Source organism: Capsaspora owczarzaki (assembly GCF_000151315.2).
Source record: "Capsaspora owczarzaki ATCC 30864 unplaced genomic scaffold supercont2.4, whole genome shotgun sequence".
Classification (NCBI taxonomy): domain Eukaryota; class Filasterea; order Ministeriida; family Capsasporidae; genus Capsaspora; species Capsaspora owczarzaki.
Genome location: NW_011887295.1, coordinates 177,963 through 203,149, shown reverse-complemented (window position 1 = coordinate 203,149; position 25,187 = coordinate 177,963). Strand labels below are relative to the sequence as shown.

General features: G+C 52.8%; 9 protein-coding genes across 9 annotated transcripts; 6 read left to right on the top strand and 3 right to left on the bottom strand.

Annotated features, from left to right (window-relative positions):
• Window positions 1-541: 541 nt before the first annotated feature.
• On the bottom strand, window positions 542-1,813 carry CAOG_08641 (hypothetical protein; the record flags this gene model as incomplete). The annotated part of the gene is made up of 1 exon (XM_011271950.1): window positions 542-1,813. One exon carries the CDS (start codon window positions 1,811-1,813, stop codon window positions 542-544), a length of 1,272 nt encoding a protein of 423 aa, XP_011270252.1.
• A 1,721-nt stretch (window positions 1,814-3,534) lies between these two features.
• Window positions 3,535-6,408, top strand: CAOG_02867 (hypothetical protein; the record flags this gene model as incomplete). Its single annotated transcript, XM_004363649.1, has 13 exons — window positions 3,535-3,725; window positions 3,834-3,879; window positions 3,981-4,015; window positions 4,080-4,151; window positions 4,226-4,297; window positions 4,379-4,450; window positions 4,552-4,623; window positions 4,791-4,862; window positions 4,939-5,010; window positions 5,096-5,167; window positions 5,236-5,307; window positions 5,371-5,525; window positions 5,600-6,408. 13 exons carry the CDS (start codon window positions 3,535-3,537, stop codon window positions 6,406-6,408), a joined length of 1,812 nt encoding a protein of 603 aa, XP_004363706.1.
• A 541-nt stretch (window positions 6,409-6,949) lies between these two features.
• On the top strand, window positions 6,950-9,409 carry CAOG_02866 (hypothetical protein). Its single transcript, XM_004363648.2, has 5 exons — window positions 6,950-6,991; window positions 7,891-8,075; window positions 8,165-8,411; window positions 8,595-8,999; window positions 9,107-9,409. The coding sequence occupies exons 1-5, from the start codon at window positions 6,967-6,969 to the stop codon at window positions 9,220-9,222; spliced, it is 978 nt and encodes a 325-aa protein (XP_004363705.2). The 5' UTR covers window positions 6,950-6,966; the 3' UTR covers window positions 9,223-9,409.
• Window positions 9,410-9,432: 23 nt separating this feature from the next.
• CAOG_02865 (hypothetical protein) lies at window positions 9,433-10,933 on the top strand. The gene is made up of 2 exons (XM_004363647.2): window positions 9,433-9,665; window positions 10,021-10,933. Exons 1-2 carry the CDS (start codon window positions 9,501-9,503, stop codon window positions 10,861-10,863), a joined length of 1,008 nt encoding a protein of 335 aa, XP_004363704.2. The 5' UTR covers window positions 9,433-9,500; the 3' UTR covers window positions 10,864-10,933.
• Window positions 10,934-12,076: 1,143 nt separating this feature from the next.
• CAOG_02864 (hypothetical protein) lies at window positions 12,077-14,779 on the top strand (the record flags this gene model as incomplete). The annotated part of the gene is made up of 1 exon (XM_004363646.2): window positions 12,077-14,779. The coding sequence occupies one exon, from the start codon at window positions 12,077-12,079 to the stop codon at window positions 14,777-14,779; it is 2,703 nt and encodes a 900-aa protein (XP_004363703.2).
• A 645-nt stretch (window positions 14,780-15,424) lies between these two features.
• On the top strand, window positions 15,425-18,861 carry CAOG_02863 (transmembrane 9 superfamily member 1). Its single transcript, XM_004363645.2, has 9 exons — window positions 15,425-15,579; window positions 16,228-16,378; window positions 16,558-16,665; window positions 16,739-16,851; window positions 16,970-17,082; window positions 17,181-17,464; window positions 17,577-17,795; window positions 17,906-18,128; window positions 18,214-18,861. The coding sequence occupies exons 1-9, from the start codon at window positions 15,451-15,453 to the stop codon at window positions 18,656-18,658; spliced, it is 1,785 nt and encodes a 594-aa protein (XP_004363702.2). The 5' UTR covers window positions 15,425-15,450; the 3' UTR covers window positions 18,659-18,861.
• On the bottom strand, window positions 18,776-19,987 carry CAOG_02862 (hypothetical protein). Its single transcript, XM_004363644.2, has one exon. It carries the CDS (start codon window positions 19,930-19,932, stop codon window positions 18,985-18,987), a length of 948 nt encoding a protein of 315 aa, XP_004363701.1. The 5' UTR covers window positions 19,933-19,987; the 3' UTR covers window positions 18,776-18,984.
• Window positions 19,988-19,994: 7 nt separating this feature from the next.
• Window positions 19,995-23,135, bottom strand: CAOG_02861 (choline/ethanolamine kinase). Its single transcript, XM_004363643.2, has 7 exons — window positions 22,952-23,135; window positions 21,763-21,845; window positions 21,544-21,641; window positions 21,088-21,316; window positions 20,807-20,986; window positions 20,438-20,679; window positions 19,995-20,296 (listed from the first exon to the last, which is right to left on the bottom strand). Exons 1-7 carry the CDS (start codon window positions 23,053-23,055, stop codon window positions 20,162-20,164), a joined length of 1,071 nt encoding a protein of 356 aa, XP_004363700.1. The 5' UTR covers window positions 23,056-23,135; the 3' UTR covers window positions 19,995-20,161.
• Window positions 23,136-24,175: 1,040 nt separating this feature from the next.
• CAOG_08640 (hypothetical protein) lies at window positions 24,176-24,898 on the top strand (the record flags this gene model as incomplete). The annotated part of the gene is made up of 1 exon (XM_011271949.1): window positions 24,176-24,898. A coding segment is annotated over one exon (723 nt), but the record flags the coding sequence as incomplete, so codon positions are not given.
• Window positions 24,899-25,187: the final 289 nt, after the last annotated feature.

The window sequence follows — 25,187 nt, the reverse complement described above, 5'->3', positions numbered from 1 at the left end:
TTCAGTCTGCAAGGCGAAGTAAAACACACTTTCTACAACAGCATTGCCTGGCTAACCCTACCAAGGGCTTACAGTGGTCGTGAAAGAATGACTGGAAACGGACATTCAGCGTGAATGTCCAGCCAGAGACAAGGGTACCTGGCAGTGAGGTTGGATTCGAATCTGCCAGATGTGGCTGGTTTTCAAGTGCTCAAGGGGCTTAGTGGCTTGTACAGCATCGTCAAGCCCCTCAAACCACACGAAGCAGTCAAAGACACATTCTTCTCGTATCTCGAACTCAACAGATTTCGGGGAAGTCCGGGTGGTGGTTTTGTTTTGAAGAACAAAAGGTGACACCACAAGCACTCATAATATCACACAACCATGCACAGCAAGTCGTCCACTCAACGAGCAGATCGTGCCAATAAGCTATACAATTGGCTTTATTCTCAGAGCGACGTCTTCAAGTCCAGATGCTGAGAACGACAGCAACACACGAGGCGAGGTTGACAGAGGGTCAACAATTGAAGATGGCTCAAGAAGCCAGAAACAAGGGACGGCCCTACGATCTCGTGCAGTTCAGCAGGGCAGCCACGGAGCGCTGAACGTGGCGCGAGTGAAGGGTGTAGGTCTTGTTGGGATGGTAGGCAAGAATGTTGATGTTGGTGGCGAGGAGTTTCTTGGTGAGGTCGAGACCAAGAGCCTCCTCCACATCATCGACATGCTGAGCACCTCGACAGAGACGACAAAAGGTGCTGCTCACGGGAGGCGATATCTGCGCCAAGTCGCCGAAAAGTCGACGCAGGGCACCTCGAGTGCCAATGTGGAACTTCAGAAAGATCTGTTCCACAGTCTTGAACTGAAGCTCAAACACCAGGCTGTTGAGCAGAACAAAACGCCCGCCAGCAATCTCAGCAACCGCGCGTTTTGCCGCATCCTCGTTGACGCCACGATGCAGCAGAAAATCGACAGCTTGTTCGTCGGTGATATCACTCACTTCGACAACGCGAGCACGAGTCATTGCTGACGATGCCTTGAGCTCAGGCAGATTCGAACCATCGCAGGTGACGAGAACAACATTGAGCAGCTGCTCGTCAGCAGCCGCCTTGGCAAAATCTTGAATCGCATGCAACAGTGCTGGACCCTGCTGGGCGATCTGGTCCACAGCGTCGATGACCAGCGTGGCAGGGTGACCGTGCTTGGTCTTGAACTGTTGCGCAACGTCCCTCAGACTGAGACTGAGCAACACCCAGCTCTTGAACGGTTCTTCTGCCGATGTTACTTCATGCAGTTCAATACCACGGTCTTTGAAGTAGCCTGCTGTGAAGGTGAACTGGTTGAACGCGAACGCGAGAGACCCCGCCAGTCGTTTCGGCACGTCAACGGGGAGCTCAGCGCCGACGATGTGGTAGACAATGCCAGTGCTGTTGGCTCGGATGGCGTCGAGGACGGCGGTGGTCTTGCCGCAGCCTACTTCGCCAATGACGACCGTGTAGTCCTTCAACAGCGCGGGGCGCAGCACCCCTTGAAGCATAGCAACGGCCTCTGGACGATTGACGTGGTATTTCTCGAAGGGCGGGATCACGGAGCCGGCCTCGAAGCGAGCGAGCATGCGAGCGAGAACGACTTCGGGCGAGTGGGTCTTGGCGTCCATAATTGTCTTCTTGTCGTCCAGCACGTGCTGAGCAACAAAAGCCGCCACAACCAAAACGATGAATGTGGTGGAGATCGCCTTGGCGACCGCGCCGCCGATGAAACCAAACACACCCCGAAAAGCTGGCTGCTGCTGATCCGGGGCCGCAGCTGGAGCCGCAGCTGGAGCCGGAGCCGACATCGGGATAAACAGAAAACAAAACAACTGTTACACCCGAGAGGGAGGAATAGGTAGATACGAAGTATATTGAGCACTGAGCTAACAGATATGGGTTGGGGTGTGACAACAACAACTAAAAAACAAAACAAAAAAACTGCGCTGCACTGGCGCGAAGCGCGACCATGGGAAGTACGAAGCGCACGCGTAGTGCCCCCCCCAGACAGACAGACAGACAGACAGACAGACAGACAGACAGACAGACAGACAGACAGACAGACAGACAGACAGACAGACAGACAGACAGACAGACAGACAGACAGACAGACAGACAGACAGACAGAATAAAAGATCTCACACCAGCTTCGAAAGGCAATAACTCGCTGGTCGGCGACCGGTCCACCTCGGCCTTTCATTCCAAAAGACGATGCTTTACTATCCACGAGTCGTCATGGCCACCGGTGAGCTTCGTTGGCTCTGTCCGGCCCATGCAGCCGCTGTGCAAGGCCCCGCTGTTGCCAGCCCCAGCAGTGACTCTGCTGCTTCAAGCGGTTCTCCTCTCTCAGCTCAGCTCAGGTGTAACAAAAGCTTTTGCTTTTTGCCCGTTTTGTTGTTTTGACTGTATTGTTCAATGATTGTTGTTTTCTGGTCTGAGGACTCGCTTTTTTTTTTTCCTGCTTCAAGAATGACATGCTTGTTACTAAGTGATGTGAGTTACACAATTATGCAGTTTCTATTCTGCGCAATCACGTCGGCAAGGGGCCTGTCTGTCGGTGATTGCGCTATCAGCCACGCGTCACCCCCTCACTCTTTTTGGTGCGCGGAAAGTGATCTTGCTCCTGATAGCGCGGCTTTCTTTATTGCTTTTTCTACTGGCCGCCATCACGCACTTTCCCCCTGCAACTCTGGTGCGGAGCCTTTGCATCGAGATTTGGAAATAGTTGACGGCGGGTTTTATCGTTTTTATTGTGTTTTTGGCGGCACTTTTTGCTTTTTGAGTTTCTTCTTCCCTTTCGTGTGAAGCTGTTCGTTGCCTGTGCCTCGCCGTGCATATGTGTATATGCATGCATTAACAGAGTGCCATCTGCTGTTGCAGCTGTGTGTTGCGTCTCTGCAATTCAAACGTGGCCGAAATGGAACGCAGCGGTAAATCAAGTTATCGAAACGTCGAAATGTGAATAAAAGTTCCGCACAAAATAACAACACAATTTGTTTCCATTTTCAGTCATTGTTTTTTTTTTTTTTTTTTTGGTATTGAGTCGCAGATCAGTTTGCACTTGCGCTTCACATCCCATTCACACCTCCATTTCACCCTCATTCATGCTGATTCGTGCTACATTGCATCCGGGAGCGGGGGCAAGTCAGTAACAGCGGGGTGAGAGAAAAGGTGCCGCTCGTTGCCTGTTGCTGGGTCATCTGCGTAGTTGACGCTCTCCCGCGGAGGGGCGGTGCTTCCTTTCCCCCTTGCCTCGTTCACTGTTTTCCTTTTCATCACTTCAACTATTCTCACTACGCTTGTTGCCGCTGGTGGGGGGGGGGTGACTGGTCGTGACGATGGACTCTGTTTTCACCCGTTTGCGGGTTGTTGTGGTTCTAATTTGTGGTCATCCGAGTTTATCCAACCTCCGACACTCAACCCTTCTGTAATCGAACTCCCAGTGGCCAAATTGCAATGCGTCATCCGCGCTCACTTGTCTCGCTTGTGCTTGTTTTTGTTTGTTTGTTTGAGTGGCTAGATCGTCAGCATGAGACACCGTTCGGACGCGAGCTTCATGGTGGCGGTCGCCGTCGTGCTGCTCAACGCTGTGACTTTTGTCGGCGCGCTCGAGGCATGCTCTGGACCGACCCCGGCTTGCTTTTGCGAAGACCAGATGGTTACTACTTGCGATGTCTCTCAGGGCATCCCTACGAACATCCCCACGAATACTCTTCGGCTGTACGTGATTCAAGTTGTGTGTCGTGTGAAAGTTGAATCGCGCCAGTCATGAATCACACATTGAGTAATTTGCGTGTGACAGGGACCTCTCTGGGCTTCCACTGACAGTGCTACCATTGAGTGCGTTCGCCACTTTGACCAGCTTGACCCGACTGTAAGTCCCGCTCATGTACAATTCACGCTATGTATGCCCAAAGTACTCACATTGCGCTCAGGACTATTCAATCATCGTCACTTCAACTCCTTGACGATCAGGCAACATTTACCGGACTGACAAATCTTCAATACTTGTAAGCGTCGTTGTTTAGATCGAGTCCAGATCTAGATGGATTGCTCAAGTTTGGTTCTCTGCAGAGATTTGAGCGGGGGAAGCCTGACTAGCATTTCCCGCGGCTTGTTCGCACCCATCCCAAACCTGAGAACCCTGTATGAGTTGATTTCTTGGCTGCGTTGCTGCTTGACGCTGGTTCATTTGCCCTCACTGTGTTTGACGCTACCAGCAAATTGCGTGACAACCCCCTCGAAACTCTGGAGGAAGACTTGTTTTCCAACATTCCGAATTTGATGGATCTGTCAGTTTGCGACGTGTAACTCGAGCTTTGGATTTACTACTCGATTTGATTTCTCATCGTTTGATCGTTTTGGTGCCGCAGGGATTTAAGTGGCACGCTGCTCTCCCAATTTGACTGGAACGCGCTGCAGTCTGTCACATCTCTCACAAAGCTGTATGTACCACATCGAAAAACAAGAAGCTGACGTTCTTGCACTGCTCTTGTCTCACCGAATAGCACCGACTGCACGTTTTGACTCGCACTGCTGTTGACAGCGATTACAGCAGAATTCCGACCCTCACATCCCTGGAGAATTCACCGTACTTATACAACCAACTGGCAGAGTTGTAAGTGTAGGAGTGTGTGAGTGAGTGAGTGAGTGAGTGAGTGAGTGAGTGAGTGAGTGAGTGAGTGAGTGAGTGAGTGAGTGAGTGAGTGAGTGAGTGAGTGAGTGAGTGAGTGTGTGTGTGTGCGTTTGTGCATCTCTCTGACCGCGACCTGGCTCTGTTTTCAGGAGGCTCGCTGAATGCTCAATCGTAGAAATCTCGCCCGGTTTCCTCCAGTCCTTTCCCTTGCTGTCGACATTGTAAGAGCATGGTGGCGGAGGGGCATGGTTCGTGTGTTCTCGTTTGAGCGAGTCCATTCACCGTCTAGTCTCGTAGATCTCTCGCAAAGAATGAAATCACTTGGTTCGACGCAGAGCACTTTCAGTACACTCCAGGATTGACTTCCCTGTAAGCGTTGCGCTTGCCAAGGTTGTTTTCGGCTGATCTTTGGATGATAGCGTGTATGACTCACCCAGTTTGTCTGGTCGCGTAGCGATTTGTCTGGAAATAATCTCACGACAGTGACCCCGGACTTATTTAGCAATATTGGTCAACTGTCCTGGCTGTATGTGATATGTGTACATTGTCCTCCTATGTGAATCTGGGTTTGAGCTAATGTTTCGAGCGATGTAGAGATTTGTCAAAAAATCGCCTGGAAAACCTCGATTCGAACGCGTTCGAGCCTTTGACCCAACTGTTCGTTTTGTAAGTAGACGACTGCGTCCACGAGTGAGAGTTTTATGAATTAACACGCTCTGTTTTCTGCAGGTTTCTTTACGGAAACCCGATGACCACCCTTCCTCCCGGGCTTTTCTGGGACAAGGCCAGCTTGGCATCCGTTATTCTTGTGCCCAACAACTTTACTTTTGGAAATAATACGTGGGCTCCACCCAGTACCTATGGCACAGCGGCTTTTCCTTCAGGTAGTACTACTGCTTTAAGGTTGGGATGGATGCTTGGGTGTGTCTGAAATCTGACATTGGCGTGCGGCTTTCAGCTTGCTCCTTTGAATGCGTCACTTGCATTGGCGCTGGCGCAGAAAATTGCTGTCCCGCAGAGTGTCTCAACTGCACATCGAGCACCAATTGCGTGCAGTGCGCCAACGGATTTGAGGTGTACAATGGCTTGTGCGTTCGCGCAAGTGTGGTTGCGTCCGAATCTGCTGTTTCTGCCAAGTCTGCCGCATCGATTGTGTCGATTACGTCGGCCGCGTCGGCTGCGTCGGCCGCATCGGTGGCATCCATCGCATCGGCTGCGTCCGCAGTTTCAGCCGCTTCAGTCGCATCGGTTCACAGTCCAACTGCATCTGCTACGCCTTCCTCGAAAAAGACCGACGACTCTGACCTTCCCACGATTGTTGGCGCCGCCGTGGGTGGGGCGATTGCTCTCCTGTTGATCCTTCTCTTGGTCGCAATCCTGCGTCGAAACCGATCGAAGAGCAGGCGGTTTCCAATTTACGAACCAACCGTGCATCCGATGGTGCATCTCGCCGGTCCCAACTCCATCAAGCAGCAGCAGCCAGCTGCCGCCGAAGAACAGTACTCTACGCTTGCGCCCAGACAAGAGGCATCGACTTATGCCTCTGTCCACTACGACGACGTCAAACCACCTTCCGAGTACGCGGTCGCGACGTCGGTGAAGTATTCCAGCTTGACCACGGACGTGAACTATGTGCAGCCCGCATTGCATGACTCATCGCGACCTGTGGCCGGCGGACCAGCCACTGCCTATGCCTCTGTGGTTGTCGCCACAAACCAGCTGTCAACCTCAGAGCCTGCTGGTGCCGAGTACGCTACTGTCAAGTAACCGCGCTCCAGAAATGTATATGGTGGTCGAGTTCCCCGCCCGCCCCCTGCCTCTCTCATTGTGCCCTGTACTGCTAGTAAATTGTTCTACACGCGTTTTTGTTGTTTATTGTTGTTTATTGTACTCCCAAAGCATTGCCTCCTCGCGTTGGAGTTCCGCTTGTGCATAACTTTTTGTTTTTGCTTTGGTTCAATCCATCTTCTTTTGGCGTTTTCTGCTCCGCTGCAGACAGACTCGTCATGCCGAGTCATTGCACAGAGCTCTATTCATCAGTACTGCTTGCAGACCGTTCACAAACCTCTCGGGTCCCTTCCAAAATGACGGATTCTGGACCCGGCTTTTGGCAGATCTGAGTGTGTCTCTCTTTTTTTTTTCCCCACTGTACTTTGCTTGTTTTTCTTCTCCATCTCCATCGATCGTCCATCTCCATCAACTCCTCACTCGATTCTCCTCCATTTGACACCTCCATTGACACATTTTAGTGTCAAGGCGAGCATTCTTTATTTGTTGGTACGTTTTTTTTTTTGTTCAAGCGATTCTTCTTCGCTACTCTTTTTTATGCAATCGCGGCCTTTGCTTTCTGGTTTGTGACCCTTTTTTTCCTCTCGTTCTACCGCCTGTCCACACAAAGCCCCCCCCGCCTTCCCCCTCCATGTTATACTCTACTGCATCTCGCTTCCTCCGTTTTGCTTGCCTCGCCTCGGCGTTCCGTTCCCCGTCCATCCCACAAAACCGCGAGTGTTCCATGCTTTTCGTCCGACCGTTTGTCCTTTTTTTTTTTTTTTTTTTTTTTTCAAACAATGTTCTCTCCATTGCTTTATTGCACCTCGGCCAGTACCGTTGCTGCCGCGGCGTCGCTGCCTGCCTGCCTTCCACTACCACTGCTTTGCCCATCTCACTGCCAGCAGTGTCCAAGCGTCTGATTCCGATTCCCGCAGCTTCGCACTCGGTTCTCCCTGGCTTGAAACACAATCAAGTTTTTTCTCGTTTTTTTTTTTTTGAGTTCTTTTTTTTTTTTTTTTTGGGTTAACATTGCAGACGCGATCCTCTGCTGTCGAGTGCCATTCAATCACAGACACCTCTCTCTCTCTCTGCTCGCATTCCACCAAGTCATGATGCTGCCCTGTCGAACCACTCGCAGCAGTGCAGTGATGGATTGGGCATGGCGTGTCCTTTTTTTTTTTTTTTTTTTTGAAAAGCCGCATTTTTACGTCCTTCCATCACTTTCTCCTTGTCAAGTGCGATGGGGTCCCAGGGTCTGGTCATGGATGAGGATTGCATACAGTATTCAATCACCAGCTTCAGAGCCGGCTCTGACTGTCCGGTTGGACAATGCGACCCCCCAGATCGCGGTTCAAGCTCATGTTCTTGCCGCTTGGTCGCTTTTCATGCTTTCCCACAACCTGCAGCAACCTGACTTTGTTCTTGTTCTTGGTCTTGCTTTGTTTCCAAACCCGACATGTTTGCTTGACGTAACGACAGATCACACGGGCTCTTCTCCAATGTCCGCAGAGCGAAACTTCCAAGCGCTCAACAGCCACGACGACGATGTCGAGTTGAGGGATCCGCTGAGCCACTCGCGCGCTTCTGCGGCCGCTGCCGATGTCGAAGCGCAGCCGGTCTACGACCGTAACGACCCTATCGAGAAGGGCAAGCGCCGCAAAATTGTAACGTTCCACAAAGCGTTGCATTGCCGCGATCAAGGCTGATTTGTGACTTGCTCACTTCGTTCTGTTTTTCCTCTCTCTGCTTGTAGCTAATCCGCGCCGTGCTTGGTGAGCTGGTCTGCACAACCATCTTTTTGTTCACAGTCATGGCTGCGGGCCTCAACTACGGCACGGGCGGCCCCGTCGCCGCTGCAACTGGCAGCCTGATGGGCGCCATTGTCACTGGATTTTGCGCTGTCGCCATCATTTACGCCTTTGCCGACGTGTCTGGTGCTCATTTCAATCCCGCCGTTACGTTTGCCACCCTCGTTACTCAAAAGACCTCGCCATTCAAGAGTACGTTTTGTCTTCAAAGCGTTTGGTGTTTGGTTTTTTTTTTGTTTTTACAATTTGTGGCGTCGCCTTTTGCGCACCACCTCGAGCTACAAACTCGAGGCCCCCCCCCCCTTGCTAGATCTGATCTGGGTCACTCACACCTTGCTTGTCTCGACTTTGTCTGCTTGCACCCATTCTTGGTAGGCGGTCTGTACTGGGCTGCTCAGATCCTCGCCTCGATTATCGCTAGCGCGCTTCTTGTCGCCCTTTTCCCCTACGAAAATGCTGCTGCTCACGTCGTCGTGACTGTGCCAGACGGCGTCAACCTGATCCAGGCCCTGTTGATGGAGTTTATCCTGACCTTCATCCTGGTCTACGTCATTTTCGCCACTGCTTTCGAAACCGTCGACAGCAACAACGTCAAGGTGGTGACTGACAAGGACGACACCAAGGGCACTGGTGCCAAGAACCTGACCATTTACACGACGACCGGCAACACCAAGGCCGGTTTCGCCCCGTTGGCCATCGGTCTCACTCTCGGTTTCCTCTGCCTGCTCGGCGGCTCTGTTTCCGGCGGTGCTTTCAACCCCGCCCGTACTCTTGGCCCCGGTATGTTTCTATTGACAAGGGGTTGTGTTGTCTGCCCGAGTTTGTTTTCGACCTCCTGCATTCTCTAACTTGTATTGCTTCCTTTGCTTGCCTTTGAACGTCGACAGCCATTGTTAGCTGGACCTGGACCGACCAATGGGTCTACTGGCTTGGCGATTTCCTTGGCGCTGCTGTTGCCGGCTTGATTCAGCAATTCTTTGCGCACGCTGCTGTTATGCAGTAAAACAAACTGCGAGTTTTGCGCGAGTTTGCTCTGTTTTTTTTCTGTCTTTTTGTTTTCTTAGCCTCTTTTTCTTCTTTGTCGTCGTCGCTTCCACACACCCCCCCCAACACTCGGAATCGGGACAGTTGTTGTTTGGTTGAGCATTTGTTTAATTTTTTTTTTGAAAAAAACTCTCTTTCTCCTACGACCCCCTCTTTTTCGCTCGTTACAGTACCTACCACGATCATGATTCCATATCGGCCCCATCAGTTGTCTCTGACTGTACAAATTGAGTGAGCATGTTTACAAACTCACTCTACTCTCTTTTTTTATCCTTGTTCCAAATGCTCCGCGCACTTGGTCTCTTGGCCTTGTTTGCCGTTGCCGCAGCCACCGCGCTGCCCCTGTCGTCCGACTACGTTCTGACCCCTGCTGGCTACCAGCACTCGTCCTGCGTCCACGGCGTGCGTTTCGGTCACCCAATTGCTTGAGCGTATTGCTGAATGGTTGAGTGAGCGGGTCTTGTGATTGAGATTGGGAGTCAGTGGCCGTCCACCTCTCCGAAGGAAGGAAGGGGTCAATGTTCAAGACCGCCCCGCCCTTGTTTGATGGATGGGGAGAGGTTTGTCGGACCCCTTTAAGAGTGGATTTGCGAGTGGCGATCGTCTGCGAGCGAAGAGCGCGGAAGGATGCAGACGAGGCGACCAATTTCCAGCCAATTGGAGCGCATACTCAACACTCACTCTGGTTGAACACGATGAACGATGAACATGGCGCTGGTTTTGAAAAACAAACTAATGGGCACGTTTATTGTTGCAGGTCCCCGCTGGATCGGAGGTCGTCCGCAGCGACGAGGGCCTGACGCTCATCCATCCTGATGGCACCATCATCCGCAAGGACAAGTGCAGCTACCCGACATTCAACTCGATGCGCGAGGTCAAGCAAGCTGCTGCTGCTGGTGGTGCTGTTGGTGGCAACCGCGTTCTGATCAATGACGATGGCAATGTCGAGGAGACGGCGAACGGCTGGCAGGCATACACCAAGCAGAACGCTGGTAACGTTACTGCCTACCTCGGCACCTTCAACATCCCTGCCGCGCCCCAGGATTACAATGGCCAGACCATCTTCTTCTTCACCGGCCTGCAGAACATTGACTGGGTCCCGCCGCAAACCCGCCCGTCCGAGGGCTTTGACATTATCCAGCCCGTCGCCCAGTACGGCCCGTCGTCTGCCGGCGGTGGCAACTACTGGACTCTGTCGTCGTGGTACGTCACGCTGGGCACTGGCACGGTGTGGAGCCCGCTGATCCGCATCAACGCGAACGACACCATCTTTGGCAACATGACCCGCACCGGCCCCGAGTCCTGGTACATCAACTCGCTCGACCAGACCCTCAACCAGAAGACGGACATCACCGTGACCAAGTCGCTGCTGACCACCCAGCCTTGGATCTACAACACGCTCGAAGTTTACGAGCTGAGCAAGTGCACCCACTTCCCCGCCGCCCCCAACAATGTGCTCAACTTCCGCAACCTCGCCCTCTACGTTTCCGGCCAGCTCACCTCGGCCAACTGGCAGATTGGCACCGACGGTCAAAACCCACCTCTCTGCTCGGCTGTTGCCAAGATCAACTCTCCCGTCTCTGTTGACATTGTGTTTTGAAGAGCTGCAAGGCGTGCAGTGTACTGTCGAGCTGGTGAAATAAAACAACAGCTTTTGCGTGAACAATCGCGTATCAAGTTGAGCAGAGTACTGTAGGTCTTTGAGCGAGTTTGTTTCCGTGGGAGGCTGAGAGCTGAACAAAGCAAAACAACCAGAACAAAACAAAACAAGAACAAGAACAAGAACCAAAACAACAACGATTTTCTCGTCGCGATGATGCGCGAACGCTTTTGCCGTTCCGATGGCAAAGCGAGCAGGATCATGTCGACTTCCTTCCGTTCGATTGGAGTGAGAGGTCGGGATTGTGCTCTCCGTGATGCTCTTTCCACGAACGACAAATGCTGAGCGAGGTAGATCTATCACGCGTTTTTGTTTTAAGACGTGTCCCCGTTTCAATTCTCGCTGCTGCTTACCGAACAGCCCAGATCTCCAACCCCCTCCAATCTCCTCCATCGCTCTCCCAATTGGTTCCATCCGACGCGTGACGCGTGATTGATTCCAAGGGGAAAAGGGGGTCTGACGCAGATCGAGATCCTTTTTTTTTTTTCACTTGTTTTTTTTCACTTTTTTTTTTGTTTCATGACTGATACTTTATTGTGCTCGCGCCCCTCACCTTGTTGTTCATTCCTTTGGCCCTTTTGATTTTTGACTCATTTCCTTGTGTTGTTTTGGCAATCGTGCCTTGCCACTCACACGGTCGCATCACCCTTTCGTTGGCCTTTTGATGGCATTGCGAGCAAAAGTCCTTCTTTGTGGGTGACTCACACCTTGTTGTGAAAAAAAGAAAAGAAAATCTCGTCACCAACAACAAAATAACAACAAAAAATTCCACTTGTTTTCCCTCTGCTTTTTCTCCCTTTTCTCCCTTTTCTCCCTTTTCTCTCTCGCTTGATTTCAGCTTCATCTCCTTGCCAACATCTCGCTTTTTATTGTCGCACCAAACGCGCACCATTTTTCATAGCGTTTGTTGTTTGTGAAAACAAATAAAACAACAAAAAACTAAAAAATCAGTTCTCCTTTTGATTTTTTTTTATTTTGTTATATTTTGTTAGTGTTATTTTTTTTCTTTTTTCTTTTTTATTTTTCTGCTAACAATTAACACACTTTCTTTTCTTTTTGTTCATTTTTTTTGACCAACAACTTTTTTTTTTTTTTTTTTTTTTTTTTTTTTTTTAAAGGGGGAAGAAGATGAAGATGGGACTCGGAAGCGTCGATGTGGAAGCCGCTGCAGCCGCCGCACCGCCGCACGCTTCGATGTGGAAGCCGCTGCAGCCGCCGCACCGCCGCACGCAGCAGCGGCGCGGGTCTCGGTGGCAGCAGCAGCAGCATGAGCAGCAGCAATGGCGGCCGTCCACTCCCCCAATATGGAAAAGCGGCCAAAAACAATGTTGGCGTGCAAGGCAGCAGCAGCAGCCTGAGCAGCCTGTCCAGCTCGAGCTCGAGCGCAAGCACATCGACAACAGCAACAAGCGCAACGCCAGCCACCAGCATGAGCCACAGCAGCAGCGCGACAAGCACGGCGAGCAGCGCAAACTCGAGCAGCAACGCCGACCGAAACATGTCCATGAGCAGCCCAACAACAGCCGTCTCGTTGTCTCAGCACCACCCCAGCAACAGCAGCAACAGCAGCAGCATCAACAACAGCATTGCGTACACCAACAACAGCACCAGCACCAGCAGCACCAGCAACAACCAAAGCGCAATGGCGTTCCAGCAGCAGCAGGGCCTTGGTAACATTAGCATGATGATTAGATCTGATGCGAATGTCATCGGTCAGCAACAAAATCCGCCTCCAATTCCCCCCCACCTCGCCTCGTCGTCGTCTGCCTCGTCCTCCTCTGCTGCATCCGCTGCGAATGCTCCGTCCAACGCTGCTGCTGCTGCAGCTGCTGCGTCGTACACTGCGCCTGTATCCGCGTTCGAGCTCGCAATGCAGCTCGACCCATTGCCGACAAATCCAGACCTTTTCTCCCAGCAACCTTTTTCCGACTCTGCTTCTTCCGCCGCTCATCATCAGCAGCAGCAGCAGCAGCAATACAGCTCCATGCTACAGCAGCAACTGCAGCATCTGCAGCAACAGCAACAACTACATCAGCTGCAACTGCAGCTACTACAGGAAGAGCAGCAACAAGAGCAGCAACAACAACAACAGCAGCCGCAGCAACAGCAAAAGCGGACCGGTTTGGGCAGTCGCTGGGGGCGTTTATCTTCGTCCGCCGCGACCCTCGGCGTCCCGTCTGCCGGCGCTGCGACTGCAAATGCCATGGATACCGCTGCAGCGTTATCGGGGTCGGACAACGCCGCGGGATCATCAAGGACTGCAGCAGCAGCAGCAGCAGCAGCAGGCGGGACCGACGCGGCGACTCTTTTGTCGGACGCGCACCATGCTCAGGCACTCACCCTTGCGGACGGCGGCACCCGCGGCGGAAATGCAGTCCAAGCCAGTGCCAAGGCGTTTGTCGACGGCGTTGCTGCTGCCCAGCAGATGATGCCGCTGGACCAGTTCCAGCGCTACTACCCAGCCGAGTTTGAGCACCTCCTGCAGCTGCGCCAGCAGTACGTTCTTGCCCAGCTCCAAATGTCCCTGTCGCCCGGCGTCAACTCGAACTTTGCCGGCTGGCTCAACAGCCTGTCCATCTCGGCCACCGACCCAATAGCCGACCTGACGGACGAGCCGAATTCAAACGGAGCCATGCTGGCGGTGGCTCGAATGCAAGCAAGCTCGCAGTGGCAACAACAGCCCTCCTCCTCCTCCTCCTCCTCGCAGCAAAAGCAACCATTCCAGGTGGGCCGACTCGGCCAGGGCTTTGACGACACCGATCTGAGTGTCACCGAGATGCTCTCCTCGTTCGTCGAGGCCGGGGAGCAGCAAGCACTCTTCCGCGACCTCGAGACGCACAATCCCACCAACATCAGCAGCCGTGCGAATCTGCAGCAGCAGGACCAGCTCAGCCAGCAGCTGCTACAGTTGCACCAGCAGCAGACCGACCGCCATGCCTTGGCTCAAGCCCAAATCCAAATCCAGCTGCAGGCACACATGCAGGCGCAGCAGGCTGCCCAGCAGCAAAAGTCGCATTCTGCATCCTACGCGTCATCCGCGTCGTACGCGTCGTCGTCGCTGTCGCCGGGCCACGTGTCCAGCCAGTTCCAGCTGCCGGCCGTGCGCGCCAAGCGCTCCTCATCCGTGGCCATGCTCGAAAATGTCGACCAATCATTCCAGCCGACGCCAGCGCCTGCCGTCCGGCGCCACTCGCTCGGCTCGCGCCGAAAGCTGTCAACGTCGTCCATTACGGGTATGAGCACCGGCGCCGACGGGCACGACGACGCCGACCGTGGCTACCTTGGCACGCACCCCAGCGACGAACGGTTGCACAACATGGCCTCGGCCAGCGGCGACGACGACAGCGGCAACGAGGGCTACGGCTTCCCAGGCGGGTTGCACGAACACTCGAACGACGACGAGAACGGCGGCCAGCAACAGGTCGTTTCCCGCACGCCCGGCCGCATGCGTCGTCGCCCTCACGCGACCACCAAGACCGCCCTGGCAAGCGCTCGCTTCCGGGAGCGCAAGAAGGAAGAGCTCCGCACGCTCGCCGATACCAACATTGAGCTCGAAGGCACCTGCGAGCTCTTGCGGCTTCGCATCCAAGAACTCGAGCACGAGAACATGATGCAACGCCAGCAACTGGCCCAGTACGGTCTGGTGCCGTACGGGGCGTCCCAGCCGCCTGCCATGCTCATGCAGCCGCAAACCCACGCCCAGCTCGCCAACTCAAAGATCCTGCAGTCCCCGACACGGGTGCGTGCTGGCATCGAGTCTGTGCTCGGCGGGAATGGCAAGTCTCCGCAGGCCTCCTCCTCCTCGACCTCCTCCACGCCGTCGACCAGCGCCTTTGCCATCATTGACGCCGTGTAGTCGTGTGCGACCGCACTTGCCTCGTTTTTTGGTGCTGTTTTTTTTTTTTCCCGTTTTTTATTTACTTGTCATTTTTCGTTTTTTTTTCTCTCTTGTCTCGGTTTGTTCTATTTCGGATTTTTTTTGTCTTTGCGTTTTTTTCTTTCTCTGCCACGCACTTTCCGTTCTCCGACACTCCTTTGGGTGCTTTTGCTTTCTTGCTGTCATGAACTGCAGCATTGTGTTTTTTCGGCTGTTCCTTCGGCTGTTCCTTCGGCTTTTCGTGCTTGTTTCTGCACTCGCTCTCTTTCACTTTGTTGTCTCACTCTTCCTTTGGGCGTCTCCCACCGACACCCGTTATCTTTTTGTGCTCTGTGTTGGACGGCTGGATCAAACACCGCCCCTGCAGCTGTTTGTCTTTGCTTTTCAACTGAGACTTGCTCTCGTCTCTCCCTCTCCTTCCCCCCTTTCCTGTTTTGTTGTCTTCGGTTAGTCCTTGTCGTTTCTCGTTTCTGCATGTATTGAATGTGCTTTCAGTTTGTTTTTGTCGAGTTCCCTCCTTGTTTTTTTTTGTTTGCTCAGAAAATGAAAACCTTTTCAATCATCTCAGCTCAGCTATATTCTCGCTGATAAGCTTCAACTCTTTTTTAAATGTTGATCCATTCACTTTTTTTCTTTTTCCTTGTTTCCGAATGCACTTGAGCTGTCGGCTTGTGCTGCTCGCTGCAGTGCTGTTTGCGGGCTGCGTTGCGCCGGGCGTCGAGGCGAGCAAGGGCTCTGCGTACGCGCACGCTGCCAGCGTCCCTGTCTTTGTCAACAAGGCAAGCTCACCTCAGCTCAGCTCAGCTCCCTGCTCAGCCCCCACTCGGCCAACTCAGCGCAAGCGTGATCACAGAATGCCACGCGCAAAGCAAAGACGATGACCGGTTTTTCTTTTTCGCTCGGCGTCGCAGCAGCCACACAGCCGTTCGGAAGCGTCGATGGGTGCATTTGGTTGATGAGCGAGTCCCTCTGTTTTGAGTTTGGTGTGGCGAGGCGGTGTGAGGCTCGGGGGTGGCGGAGGGGGCGAACCGGGGCGTTGTGGCAGGGCGTGCACAGCGATGTGGCTTTCTCAGTGCGTTGCATTGAGTGCTCGCTCAGCGCATACTTGCATCCAATCTAGAAAGTGCAAGTTCGTAAGGAGTGCGTTGGTGTTTATAGAGGCGAAGGGCGCACGGCGGGAGGGGGGGGGCAGAGATTGAGCAGCAGCTCCACGTCAATGATCAAGCAATGCTTTGCTGTGCTACTCGTAGTGTCGTGTCCTCGCTGCTGCCTCGAGCAAAGAAACCCCATTTCTGCATCATAGATGCATCATCGCAATCCCCTCATCAGGCTTCCCCCCTCCCACATCCATGCGTTGAATCGGCGCAGAACTCATTGAAATCTGCACCTCGCTCAACGTCGTTTTTTGTTTTTGGGACAACAAACAGGTCGGCCCCTACTACAACCCGTCCGAGACGTACGACTTCTACTCGCTGCCATTCTGCCAGCCAAAGCCGATCGTCTACAAGAAGATCTCGCTGGGCGAGGCGCTTACTGGCTGGAAGCAGGCCAACACGCCGTTTGACATCAAGTTTGGTGGTATGTTTGGTTGCCAAGGGCGCAGCACATGTTCTCAGAAGTCGAGATGCCACCCCAAAAACCCCCGAATCCTACGACGAGAAACAACAACTCAATCTCACTCTGAGCTGTATTTTGTTTGTTTGTTTTCGTTGGATGAAAAACAACCAACAACCAACAAAACAAAAACAAAAATGCAGTCAATGTCGACAACGCTGTGCTGTGCGACACGGTCATGCTCTCCAAGCGCGACGTCCAGGATTTGCGCGAGGCCATTGAGGAGCTGTACTTTTTCGAGTTTTCCATCGGTAAGGGAGGAAATGCCTGGTGGGAGACAATGAAGGGGGATGGAAAATGCTGACTTTTTCATGATGCACGCAGACGATCTTCCGGTTTGGGGCTCGATTGGACGGCTGGAAGAGGTGACCTTCCCTCATACACATCGAATGTTCCTCTGGCGCCACTACCATTTCTATTTTGAGTACAACGGCGATGTATGTAGCCAGTTCTGAGCCGTTGCATGTCAGTTTTGATGTCGGCTCGTTTCGCTCATTTTGATTTTCGCCCTGTTCTCTCCCTGGCACCGGGCAAAACAATTCCGACAAAACGCAGCGCATTGTGTATGCCAACGTCACAATGGACTCTGAAAATCCCGTGGAAATCTTTGATTTGATGCCCGACAAGAGCATCGAGTTTACGTACTCTGTTGCTTGGATTCCGACCACGTGAGTACTTTTCAAAAAGGCCACTCCAGTCGAACTGGCAATGCGGAAGAGTGCACGCGCTCATTGTTTTTTTCTTGCACGTTCTTGCATTATCGCAGACTGCCAGCCGACAAGCGCATGACGCACTTTGCGAGCGACAGCTTCTTCCCGACCGAGCTTGAAGTCCACTGGCTCTCCATCATCAACTCTGTGTCCTTGGTGGTCTTGCTGACCGGCGTGGTGGCCATCATCATGCTGCGAGTCTTGCGTGCCGATTTCGCTCGCTACACCCGTCAAATGGATGATTTGGACGAGCAAGTTTACGAAGACTCTGGCTGGAAGGTGATTCACGGCGACGTCTTCCGATTTCCCGAGCACCGCACCTTGTTCTGCGCCGTTCTTGGTGAGTCAAGATTTGAAGGCAGAGAGAGAGAGAGAGAGAAAAAAAAACCGAGGGAACCGATTTCCTGTCCGCTGGATTTGTTCATCTCACGCCTTGTCCAACCCTTTTGCAGGCGTCGGAACGCAGTTTCTTGTCGTTTGTGGCCTGCTGCTCGCAATGGCTCTCTTCGGCATGTTTAACGTGCACCAGCACGGTTCCATGAACTCGGCCGTCATCGCCATCTACGCGCTGACCTCGGGTATCTCTGGCTACATCTCGGGATCCTTCTTCAAGAAGATTGGCGGCCAGAACTGGGTTTGGAACATCATGCTGACTGCTTGCTTGTTTTCAGGTCAGTGTATGCAGTCGGAATCTTGCGCGCCGCTTTCCGCACACCTGCACATTGTTTTTTTGTTTTTGGACTCGTGCTGACCCCTCGTGCTTGAACCTTTCATCCATCAGTTCCATTCTTCCTGGTCTGGAGCATCATCAACTCGATTGCATGGGCGTACGAGTCGACTCAAGCTCTGCCCGTGTCGAAAATTCTCATCGTGATGTGCCTGTGGCTGTTTGTGGGCTTCCCATTGACGGTGGTTGGTGGCATTGTTGGCAAGAACTCTGCCGCCAGCTTTGACGCACCCGTGCGAACCAAGAACATTCCTCGTGAAATTCCACCAGCATCCTTGTGAGCGAACACGACGGCGTTTGTTGACTCTGTACCTTTTGTCACAGTTACTCACCATTTTCTGACCCCATTATTGCTGCCGCAGCTTCCGGTCGACCCCGGCACTGATGATTGCAGGTGGCTTTTTGCCATTCAGTGCCATTTCCATTGAGCTGTACTACATTTTCGACACGCTCTGGGGTCGACAGCCATACACGCTATTTGGCATTCTTGCGATCGTGTTTGTGATTCTCCTGCTGGTCACTGCCTGTGTGTCAATTGCTCTGACCTACTACTCGCTTGCTGGCGAGGACTACCAATGGTGGTGGCGCTCCATCCTCAACGCTGGCTCCACCGGCCTGTTTGTGTTGGTCTACAGCGTCTTTTACTACTTTCACCGCTCCAACATGTCGGGCGCCCTTCAAACGGCCAAGTTCTTTGGCTACACGTTGATGACATGCCTTATTTTCTTCCTGATGCTGGGTTCCGTCGGGTTCTTTGTGTCGCTACAATTTGTGCGGTACATTTTCCGAAGCCTCAAGGCGGACTAACGAACCTGTTCAGGTTTTGTTTTTCTTGTTGTCGTCCCGACCCCCATCCCCTTCGTCAAACTGCGCGCAAAGAGCCATGAAATGCCGGCCTTGGGTGTATTGATTGGAAGTGATGTCTGTAGGTGCTGGTGTTTTTCGTTGTTTTATTTTATGTGCTTACGTGTTGTGCGTGTTTTTGTAAAACATAAGTTCTGGAATTTCTTCCCCTGCTGCCTGGTCCAAAAGTTGCTCAAACATAAAAAAGACAAGCAATAACACCGGCCCAGTCGGGTCAAGCAAGCCAGAGCGAGACCAGCGAAATGTTTTCCGAGAATGTCAAGGGTTTTCTAGTCATCTTGAGGGGCGGATGCGGCGCCTTCGGGCTTGAGAGCAGCTCGCCAGTTTGTATTGCTCTTGGCGGCAGCAGAGTAATCGCTTGGGGGTTTGCCACCAATGCCGCACGTGCCCACGCCGACCTTGCCGGCAACATCCTTGGGCGCGGCAAAGATTGATGTCTTGATGCCCGATTTGCTCTTGGAGGCGAACGATCGCCAGTCGTTGACTTCCTTCTGCTTGGCCTCGTTGGCTGCCTCGTGCTTTTGCAACCGCTCTTTTTGCTTTGCCTGCTTGGCTTGGAACTGTTCGCGCGACTGGCGAGGCTTCTTGGCGAGGTGATCGGCGGCAGCAGCAGCTCCAGCTCCAGCCCGCTGGCCAGCGCCGCCACCCGTGGAATACGGCTGTGCTCCTGCTCCTCCTCGAGCTGTCTGTGGTTCAGCATCGCTGTTGTCGCTGTCGGCGAATGCTTCGCGAGCGGCTGCGGAGACCTTTCCATTGGACTCGTCGTGTGTTCGCTTCCGGCCACCGCCAGTGCCCGCCAACTCGGGCGCTGAGGATGCTGAAGCACCGCCAGAAGCATGAGTCGATACAGATGCAGATGCAGATGCAGCTCGCGGGCGCAGCGAGTTGACCGAGACGTCCATCTTGGTCCCGCCCTGGTCGAACGCGATTGTGCACGTTACGCGGTCGTCGGCGATTCCGTCAATGCGGGCGTCGCGGTAGCTGCCGTCCGACCAGACGCCCAGGCACAGATCGCCGAGCCGCCACTTGCGTCCGGACGATGCGACCGCAGCAACGTCGTTCGTCGCGACCAGCTCGCTCTGGATGCGAATCAGCTCGAGCATGTTGTCACGGAGCTGCGCGAGCTCAGTGTCGCCAGGCGAGTTGATCAACGCAGCCTCAACGGTCTGCAGCTGTGCTCGGATGGCGCTCAGCTCGGCCAGGATCGAATTGCTCATGACTGGATTGGACTGAACTTGGCTCGTGTGGGCTAAGTTGAATCCCGGGTGAGAATATAAAAGACTGGAACGATAGAATTCAAACTACATTGCGACTCTCAGACAACAATATAGTACAAGATAAAAAAACAAAGAAAAAGAAGAAGAAGAAGAAAAGAAAAAGGAAGGGACAAGGCAGTAACAAATAACATCTGCGGCGAGACACAATGGCGATGAGGAGTTTTGTGTCTCAAAGCGCGAGGAACTCGTCCTTGCGACGGAAGTACTCGGCAAAGCGGAGCAGGGCATAGTCGAGGTAGTCGAAATCAATGTCGGAGAAGCGAGCTTGCACCAGTGCCCACGAGCCCCAGTAAAAGTGGGCGGCCTGTTTGCAAACAATGAACGATTAGTCGTCGCTTTCCAGAAACCTCTCCCCTCTTTCCTCTGATTCCCAGCTGGACTTCAAGCCCTCTTTCTGCTATTGCGCAAGTACAAAACAACCAAACAATTGTTGCTCGTGCGTTACCAAAGCAAACTTGTTGACCTCGCGGTACATGGCCTCGACCTGCTGCTCGGTGACCTCAGCGTCGGTGATGCCTTGCGCGCCAGCAATGTACTGTCGCAGCCAAACCATCTGGAAGGCCCGGCCTGGATAGCGGCCATAGTCTACAGGGTCGTCCATGCCCGCAAACTCGCAAAAGTGGTTGCCAATGTCAAAGCCACGGTAGCTGTAGTTTGCGTACTCGTAGTCAATGAAGTGAACCGCGTCTGCATTCGAATGAGGCGGGGAGGGGAAGTGTTAGAACAAAAGCAAACAAGAAAGGTGAAGGTTAAAAAGAAAAGAAAAAAAAAAGATAAAAAAAGGTAGTTGGGTCACAACATTGCCGTCACTTACCAGACTCGGCGTGGAAGAGCACATTCTTGCACAGCAAATCGTTGTGCGAGAAAACAATGGGCGAGTTCAGACCCTCCAACACCGTTCGGAGCTGCTGCAACTCTTGTCGGATTTGGGGGAGGCTGAATTTTTCCTTGTACTTTTTGTCCTTCGTTGGGTTGTCCTCGAATGATTCGGGAACTAGGTACGGTCAATCGCACACGCCGACAAGCAAAGGTGATGAGCTGCAGCACTTCAGCCAAAAACGAGAAACCGACTGCCAAAACTCAGCACAAACTCACTGATAGACATCCACTTCTCCAAGGTGTTGAAGAGCATCGGCGTCGTGTCGCCGGGAATGTGAGTTTGATGCCAGCTGGCAAGCTTGCGAGCTGTGAGGCGCGAAATGTGCGCGTCTCGCATCATTTCGACATCCAAGGGCTCGCCCTGCAAGTAGCCGTAGCAGTAGCCGTTCTGGAAGCGGCCAAACACCTCCGGCCCGATGTTGTTCTTCTTGAGCGAGCAAATGTTCTGTTTCGAGATAGAGTACAAACGGGGTTTGGCTTAGTTAATGATGGACAATGAAACACGGGGTTTTGCGAGACGGCTCCCAACTGTGCTTTCTTTGAGTGTGTTCTTTAGAGAACTGTACAACGTGCCACATGCAGCACACCACGTGGATGGCATGATGAGGGGAGGGTTTGATTGTCAACGAGCGAGCGTAACAGCTTGGTGATTGCGTTGCTTTGATTGCGTACCACCATCTCTTGCTCGCGATCGATCAGGTACTCGGTCTTGTGTCCATACACGCGAACGAGGGCCTTCTCCTCAGTGCCATCCAGATAGCAGAGCATGACTGTTCGTGTGAAAAATCACAAAACAAGGACGAGCAAAATCCCCATCACCAGAGGGATGATCAGGCGGCGTGAGTGTTGATCCAAAGCACATCGGATCTCCATGCAATGTAATGCACTAACGTTTGTTGGTCATTCCGCCGTGGAACTGCTTGAACTTGGTCTGCTCCTTGGGCCAGTATGGCTTGATTTGCGAGATGATAAACCTGCAGCACCCCCAATCACAAACAAAAGCGAGTTGTTACAGCACCAGAGTCAGCGTGTTTGGAAGGTGGGCATGTGTTTCGCATCGTCATCATAGAGTTGCTGTTGAGTGTTGAGTGTTGAGTGTTGAGTATTGTTCAGCGTTCAGCCATCTCACGATTCAAAGTGCGTTCTTGTCCTTCAATTTCATCATCCATGACTTGCATTGCATTGCATTGCACATTCAATTGGGGGATTTGGTGTTTCGGTGCCACGACTTTGACTTTCCCCTCAGTGTGTGCTTCAGTGTGTTGAGCAAGGTCACGGTCCCTATCACCATCGCGTTATCATCCTCTTCCCCTCTCCCCTATCGCTCTCACTCTCTCTCTCTCGTATCAATCGTTCCTCCTCCTTGTTCCAATGCAACCCCTCATCGACTCTCAGTTCAAGACTTCCAACCATCGACCAAAATTCTGCCACATCCGCAAGCAGCAGAGGACCATGATTGTCGAAAACGCCACAGTGGCGCCACATCGCCTTCGTTCACTACTTTCGCAACCCCAACGACTCCCACCCCACACACCCAAACCCAATCCACGGTTTCACCCTCTTGATAGGACAAAAACGCAGGCCCGCGCTCTCAAACACACCACCACCGCATTCATTTAAATTGGAGGGGTAACGCTTTGAAAGCAGCAGAAACGTGAATCGCAGTGTGGGGTTTCGAACACGTCAACGCACTTCCCTCTCTCTCCGACTCGACTCGCTCTCTCTCTCTCTCTCTCACTGTTCCCAAAAGACAGAAAGCGCACCGTCTCGCATTCAAATGCGCACAACGCAGTTTCAACATTGAAAGAAAGCACGTCACCGGAAAAAAAAAGAAGAAAAAACCCGCATGCATCCGAAACTCCGAAACGTTCGCCAACGAACTCCCGCCGGAATCGCAAGCCAACACACACACCCCTAAAAGGAGCAACAAGAACACAAGAGCAACTGCGGCAATGAATGACGAGATGGAGCAGCGGAAGAGTGAGGCGGGAGAGAGAGAGAGAGAGAAAGAGACTTAAACTGCGTGATGGATCACCACCACACCACACCACACACACAACGCTATCTGCATGCTACTCACTGGGCACCCTCCAGCAATTTGCTGTGGTCGATCGTGTAGTCGACAAACGGCAGGTTGGCAACCACATTGCGCTCCAGATCATTGCGCGACTCGGTCTTCTTCATGGTGGTTGGTGGTTGGTGATGTGGATTGCCTGGACTGGACGCGGTAACAGAAATACAATGAAATGAAAAAAGACTGAGACTGAGACTGAGCAACTTTGGATTTGTGCGTGAATGTGTTCGCTGTTGAGGCCCGATTGAGATTTGCAGTTATGGTGAACAAGAAACATGAGGATGAACTTCTTGCTGGCCGGTGAATGTGAATCTGAGATTGAAATCCTTCCTCGAATCTGCACTGAAATTCAGAAATTCAGAGATTGAGAGTCATTGTCAATTGTCGCTTTTGATGAGAAACCATTCCTCTTTTTCTTTTTCTCTTTCTTCTGAAATCTCCGTGCAATGCAAAACCACATGACGGCTTTGGCGTATGGCGGCTTGCTGCTTGTCGCTCTGCTGGCGCTGGCTGCGGATGCGCACCTCTGCCTCATGACGCCGCACCAGCGCGGGTAAGTCCACAGCCAAGCGACGGCCACCACCAAGCGCGCGCTCTTCTGAGTTTGCTGCCGGGCTTGACCTCCCCCTCCCCGCTCCCTCTGCCATCCCACTTGGGATCAGCTGGTCAGTTGGGGGGGGGGGTCGCGCGGAGTTTGGTTTTTGGCGGAGCATTTCGTTGGGTTTGGGTTGTATTTGTCCCTCCTCGTTTCGTCTTGCGCACAGCTGCGTAGACAAAAGCAGCGAAATGGAGAGCACAGTGTCAGAGTGGCCGGCCGTGGCGGCGGTGCGGTGCGGTGCGGAGGAAGAGAGCGAGAGCGAGAGAGAGAGAGAGCGAGATGGTCGATTTGCTGTTTGTTTTGGATGGAGATTTTCAGACTCTTAACGGCGAGCGTCATCACAGGTTCGCCAGCAAAAACCATCCACTCAACAAACATTGCGCTGTCGATCGGATCTCGCCATGGAACGTGTTATGGATTGATGTGTATCTGTATTTGGAGTGTGTTCACTCGTCGCTTTGTATAAGTGAAGTCTCTTGTTTCCCTATCATCACTCTCATCATCAACCCATTACTCGTATCTTCGTGGAAGGATCTCTGATCACAACACTGCGACGAGTCTCGAGGGTCGAGTAATTGATGTCTAAGGTGACGACTAGAGTAGGAACCAGGAAATTGAATCAGAATCAAGCAATGCCCAATAACGAGCAGGGCGTCGATACGACGGCGCCCACTGCGGGCACGTCGAGCGCAACAAGCGCACCAGCTGAACCAATGAGCGCGCAAGAGATGATGCGAATGATGACTCAAGCGATGGTTTCCTCAATGCAGGAGGTCGTCAAGGAGGCGATGCGCAAGGGAACCGCTGAGATCGCTGTATCAAGCCATGCGGCCTCCACCACCACGGCAAGCCCCACCACCAGCACTGAACTGTGGAGACATGGCATGCAGGTGACACCCTTCGATGGGACGCTGTTGGATCTGGAACGTTTTGTCACGGACATCCGACGCAAGCTTGAGTCAGTGACGGCACCCGAGAAGGACAAGGTCGACTTTGTGCTTGGTCATCTGGGTGTCGCAGCGAGGCGTTACTGTAGCCATGTCAAGTTCGAGACTGCGGAAGCTCTGCTGGAGTACATTATGAATGTGTATGGCGTCAAGAACAGCAAGAATAACGCACTCAGGGAAATCATCCAAGCGGTGGCGGATCCAAAGATTTCTGCGAGGCACTTCAAGAAGGTCATGCTGTTGAATGTGCCCAAAGCGGAACTTACGGATGATTTGGTGAGGCGCTTCATTGTGCTGCAAGCGGAAGACAAAGGCGTGCGCGATGTGGCGAAGGAGCTGTGCAAGGACACCACCGAGATGACGTGGATTGATGCATTGAACGAGTTGGTCGAAAGCATGCCGAGCAAGGTACGAGCGGAGACCAGCACCAGTAGTCAAGCTCCCAGGCACGTCCAAAAGCCGAATCGAGACAAGAACGGTCATCACGCAGGCAAGAGCAAGGACAAGGACGTCAAGAGCTGCAAGCACTGTGGCAGGACGAACCACAAGTCGGAGGCATGCTATTCCAAAGGCGGCACTGCGGCTGCGGCTGCGGGCAGTTCCGAGGAGGAGTCTGATGACTCGGACGATGCTCCTGCTCCCAAGAAGGCTCCCAAGAAGGCTCCCAAGAATGGCCAGGACGGCCAGGGAAAAGCCT

Bases quoted from the DNA above. Each gene is read 5' to 3' on its own strand.
- CAOG_02866 (XM_004363648.2), top strand. From the start codon at position 6,967: ATGCAATCGCGGCCTTTGCTTTCTG. The intron at 8,076-8,164 runs GTAACGTTCCAC...CTCTGCTTGTAG, and splicing joins AGGGCAAGCGCCGCAAAATT to CTAATCCGCGCCGTGCTTGG. The intron at 8,412-8,594 runs GTACGTTTTGTC...CATTCTTGGTAG, and splicing joins AAAGACCTCGCCATTCAAGA to GCGGTCTGTACTGGGCTGCT.
- CAOG_02865 (XM_004363647.2), top strand. From the start codon at position 9,501: ATGTTTACAAACTCACTCTACTCTCTTTTTTTATCCTTGTTCCAAATG. The intron at 9,666-10,020 runs GTGCGTTTCGGT...TTATTGTTGCAG, and splicing joins ACTCGTCCTGCGTCCACGGC to GTCCCCGCTGGATCGGAGGT.
- CAOG_02863 (XM_004363645.2), top strand. From the start codon at position 15,451: ATGCACTTGAGCTGTCGGCTTGTGCTGCTCGCTGCAGTGCTGTTTGCG. The intron at 16,852-16,969 runs GTATGTAGCCAG...GACAAAACGCAG, and splicing joins ATTTTGAGTACAACGGCGAT to CGCATTGTGTATGCCAACGT. The intron at 17,796-17,905 runs GTCAGTGTATGC...TTCATCCATCAG, and splicing joins GACTGCTTGCTTGTTTTCAG to TTCCATTCTTCCTGGTCTGG.
- CAOG_02862 (XM_004363644.2), bottom strand. From the start codon at position 19,932: ATGAGCAATTCGATCCTGGCCGAGCTGAGCGCCATCCGAGCACAGCTG.
- CAOG_02861 (XM_004363643.2), bottom strand. From the start codon at position 23,055: ATGAAGAAGACCGAGTCGCGCAATGATCTGGAGCGCAATGTGGTTGCC. The intron at 21,642-21,762 runs GTTAGTGCATTA...TCACACGAACAG, and splicing joins CGGCGGAATGACCAACAAAC to TCATGCTCTGCTATCTGGAT. The intron at 20,987-21,087 runs GTGAGTTTGTGC...GACCGTACCTAG, and splicing joins GGAGAAGTGGATGTCTATCA to TTCCCGAATCATTCGAGGAC.